Source organism: Morone saxatilis, unplaced genomic scaffold (genome assembly GCF_004916995.1).
Source record: "Morone saxatilis isolate NCDOM2014 unplaced genomic scaffold, NCSU_SB_2.0 Contig24, whole genome shotgun sequence".
NCBI classification, from domain to species: Eukaryota; Metazoa; Chordata; class Actinopteri; family Moronidae; genus Morone; species Morone saxatilis.
In genome coordinates this window covers 23,509,876-23,514,337 of record NW_023339807.1, presented here as the reverse complement: position 1 = coordinate 23,514,337, position 4,462 = coordinate 23,509,876, and the positions used below count along the sequence as shown (strand labels likewise).

Below are 4,462 nucleotides of genomic sequence, written 5' to 3'. Positions count from 1 at the left end.
GGACTGAACTTCCTCTTCTTCACAATTAGCGGCGCTTCCCAACATCGTAGGCTTTCTCGAGCCCAAGCATCCAGGAAAAATAAGACTAACCAATCGCTGCAGGTGTTCTTGTTTTGTTTTTGCCTTTAAAAAACTTAAATGAAAGTGAGTGACTGGTGATTGACCATATTATTATTTTACTCAACACTGATATTAATTTACATCAGCGTTTGTTGTTTTGTTTCATATTAGTCATGAAACATTTACCCATGGTGTCTTTAACTAAAAAAGGTGCCAGCATGCAAGAAGGGCTTTGGTTTGAAAGAGTTTGAAAACTACCAAAGTCAAAGTATAGTTACAGTATTTGGGTCAACCAGGGTTCATTGGTTCAATGGTCCCATTCAGTTTCAGTTTTTTTGTTTTTGCACAAACAATATCTGAAGTACTTCCAAGGCTTGAAACTCTCCCACTCGAAAACATGTTACAAAATATCAGAAGTTAAAGGTCAACAACGACTCCCAAGAAGAATTTCAGGAAGAAACATCCAATAAAACAACAGATTTGGAGCCAGCGTCGAACTAAATTCAGCAACAATGATGTGTTGTTTTGTCCACAAATGAACAAAGCGTTCTGAATTTGCTACAGCTTGTAACTGGCTTCCACGGCAACAGTGGCTGAGGCTCATGGGTATTGTAGTTTTTTTTACATCAAAATAATGTTTCTCAAAATTTGAGTTGAAATAATTAAGTCCGATGAACACAACATAAATCCATAGTGTTGTTAGAAACTTGCGTTCCCATGTTGAGGGCCTCACAGGCGTGTCACGGAGGGCCACTGAGGATATCATTAAAAGGAAACTCATGACATGGGAATTTACGGTGCGGAGAAATCCTTCTGAAACCAGCTGCTCCTCCCAATTTGCAGCTCTATCATACGTGGTAGAAAAATCTCACACATGTTCTCACCAAACATAGAACATTTTGTACAGTGTTCAGCTGTGTGCCGCCCCGACCTGAAAATAACTGCCAAGCTCAATCATGCCTCAGGCGTCTCTCAGCGAGAGCAGCTGAGATGGCTCAATACAGTGTAAAAAGCAATAATGGGTGGGAATTCTTGTATGGATGAGCTGCTCCAAACAAGACGTGCTCATGGAAGCAGTGGGGTTTTATTTCACGTCGGGTTGTAGAGTTTTTTCGTGCCGAGCACACCATCTGAGGTTAATGGGTTAATGCAGGGCCCCTGGACAAGAGATTTACTCACCCTGATCCACCTTTCACTGAAGACTTTTACAAGGACAAGAACAGATGAAGGCTGAGATACAGGAAGCTTCTACATGCAAGATAATTATATTATAAACTGTATGATCAAGTAAAGAGATTATGGTTGTTTCTCTTTTAGACATAATAAACTAAATCAGCTGGTGAGTGCTTCAGCAGATCAGAAGAACTGGCCTGAAGTACACACAAGGAGGGAAAACAGGACATATGAATTGACTCACACACACACACACACACACACGGCTGGCAGAGAAAAGGAAGTACAATCAGGAAAAGTGTGAATTATACCTTTGCCCTTTGAGTTTCCTTCCTGGGCAAACAGAGTAGGGAAGACGCACCTGGGCTCAACACAAAAACATCAACATTTGACACAAATGGGGCATTCTGGGAAACCTGACAACCAATACTATATGAATACTATATTCAAATCCAGCCAATTACACTCGTGTGTCCTTCCCCCTCACTCTCCATCAATAACTCCCCTCTGTTTTTATCTGATGAAGCCACAAAAAAGATTAAATCAGAAAGTATTCCACTGGTTTCACATTCATCTGAAGCCCTTAAGTCATACAAATGTGTGAAAACTAGTGCTAAGCTTCTTCCCCTTTTTTCTTTTCTATTTTTAAAATGCAACAGACCTCCTGAGATTCAGCGCCGAAGCCACACATTAAGGTCACAATTATCACGTTTTACTGGAGCAGATATTTATATGGTGAGGATGTTTGGTGATTCAGCCCGTGAGTGCGGCGCAAACTACCAATCTGCATCACACAGTTATTTTAGAAAAAAGCCAGCTGCTGCACCGGCCTGTCGGGCTCTCAGTCATTAATTGTTTCAAAGGAATGAGAGGGCAAATGGCGTTAATACACTGGGCTACATATCCGCCCAGCTCAGTCCAAAAATACTCGGTAAGGCCCCCTGGCTTCACACTGTCCTGCCCCAGCCTGTTGTTCTGGGTCTGGCCTCCAGACTGCCCTGACTACATTTTCGAGTCCTGAGGACGGGCTTGTCTGTGCTGCAACGCATCAGTGCGTCTCTTAACCCTTCACACTGCAGCAGCCCCAGAGTGGGAAGCTCTGGGTGGTTTTTGGATGTTCAAATGAGGCGTCATTGATGTGCACCAGCTTTCTTCTTTATGTCTATGACAGCAAGTTTCACCTGGCGTGTCCACTTGTAGTCAGCTCCTTACGTGGAAATACTGCAGGTCATAGTTGGTGAGAACTCAAAGCTCGTGATAGAGGCATGTCAGAGTTTCCAGTACGGACAATAGAGCGCTGTACACCTGCACACGCCCCAAACTTTAAGCTCAGTTTAAACGGTTGTGTTCCTGTGTCAGTACAGTCATTGTGCAAGATTTGATAGCTTGAAATGAAACCTTTTTAAAGGGATAATTAGAGGTTAGCTTGATTGAGCAGAATATTTGCGTTTTTGGAAACCCCTTCAATCACAATCACATGTGACAGATCAGTTCTTTAATGTCAGCAATCCAGCAGCTCCACTAAAGGGAACTGGTGCCTCGCTAAAGGGACACATGGACAAATGTTTACTGCTTGTTTCAATAACAATCCCTCTCAGAGAAGCTTCTTAAAACTCACTGCTATCACCTAAATGAATTGAAGGTTACAATCCTGAACATGTGTGAGTACCTGCTTTTTAAACACAAGCTTCAATAACACAGTGGACGTAATAACAGCCTCCATACCGCCGTAAACGTTGCTCTAAATATGTCTTTATTAAGCAAAACATAATGCATAACCTGTCTAATGACAATGTGGCCGAGTGGACCAACTACAGGAGCATCTGTTGTATTCAGCCCGAACATTTCTGTTAACTCCAACACAATCTATTTTAAAACTGTAAACTTCATACAAAGTGATAATCTAAAGTGCTTTTTTTTAAAAAAAAAAGAAATGAGCGATATAAGCCAGCAAACACAATCAATAATAACGCATGATAACACTTTTCTTTGACAAAGGAAGTCCAGTGTAAAAAAGAAAGAAAGAAAGAACAAGTTATAATAACATATAAAAGAGTAAAATAAATGTACATGTCATTGCCAATGTTCAATCGTTCACCAAGAAACCCTTCAACTAGTCAAAGCCTTCTCTTAAATTATTTTTGGTAGTTGTTTGGAACGGCCTTTAGCTGTTCATGAAACATACAGCATCTTTAACTTCTACCGCCCTTCCACACCCCGAACCCTCACTGCTTTCTAAAACTCCTTTAGTAGCATATCCACACATGTCTGAAACCTTTCTCGTCTCCATACTGTGCTCCTTTATGTATCACTTCCTCATCAACGGCGTCGTCACAAGACCGGGAATCCTAACATCTCAGTTCTGGACTGATAAAACTCAGTACGCTGACTGTGCGACCTGCAGCGGGAGGCCTGAGTCCACCCGGGGGAATATTCCTTCACGTGAAAACAGCAGACAAGTCTTTCTCGCCACCGGTTTATCTCTTCTTCCTCTGCTGCCGGAGCACCTTTCTCCTTTTCAGGATCATGTCGTGCAGTCTCTCCAGGCCCTCCCTGAGTCCATCTCCTATGATGGCGCAGGCGGGCTGCAGGTGCCAGGGAGTCGCGGGGCCCAGTTCTTTCAGCGCCAGCAGTTTCTCAACTTCATCGAGTCCCAGAGAGTGCCTCAAGTCCTGCTTGTTGGCCACCACCAGCAGGGGCACCCCTTGGTTTTCCGAGGTCTTTGCGATTTTATGGAGCTCCGTCTTGGCCTCCTCCATGCGCTCTGCATCCACAGAGTCCACCACGAATATGATGCCGTCCGTGCATCGCGTGTACGACTTCCACAGGGGGCGCAGCTTCTCCTGGCCCCCAACGTCCCAGAAGTGGAACGTCCCAGTCCTGTGGCCGCCCAGAGACAGTTTGACCTTCTCCGCGTTGAAACCTTTGGTGGGCACCGTGTTCACGAACTCGTTGAACTGCAGTCTGTACAGGACGGTGGTCTTCCCCGCCGAGTCCAGCCCGAGGATGGCGATGTGGAACGACTGGAAGAACGGGATGCTTGAGAGGCAGCTAGGTTGCTCTGACAATCCGTTCCCCATCTTTCCTCATGAGGAAGGATTGGTGGTTTGGGAGATTTGATCCAGCTGTCCAACAATAATCCTCAGAGCTGCTGATATTCCAAAACGACTGCAGAAGTTACCTGGAAGCATAATTGGACAATTTACTGTGGGTGCTTTAACTTTCCCTT

The 4,462-nt window shown here is 44.2% G+C and overlaps 1 protein-coding gene across 3 annotated transcripts in view; it reads right to left on the bottom strand.

The window, feature by feature from the left end:
• Positions 1-2,965: 2,965 nt before the first annotated feature.
• The window catches only part of arl4aa (ADP-ribosylation factor-like 4aa), a 3,594-nt gene continuing 2,097 nt past the window's right edge, over positions 2,966-4,462 (bottom strand). For all 3 annotated transcript variants that reach the window (XM_035673099.1, XM_035673098.1, XM_035673100.1), the window contains exon 2: positions 2,966-4,414. In XM_035673099.1, the coding sequence (XP_035528992.1) occupies positions 3,711-4,313 (603 nt within the window). In that variant the 5' untranslated portion in view covers positions 4,314-4,414 and the 3' untranslated portion in view covers positions 2,966-3,710. The remainder of the gene's footprint in view (positions 4,415-4,462) is intronic.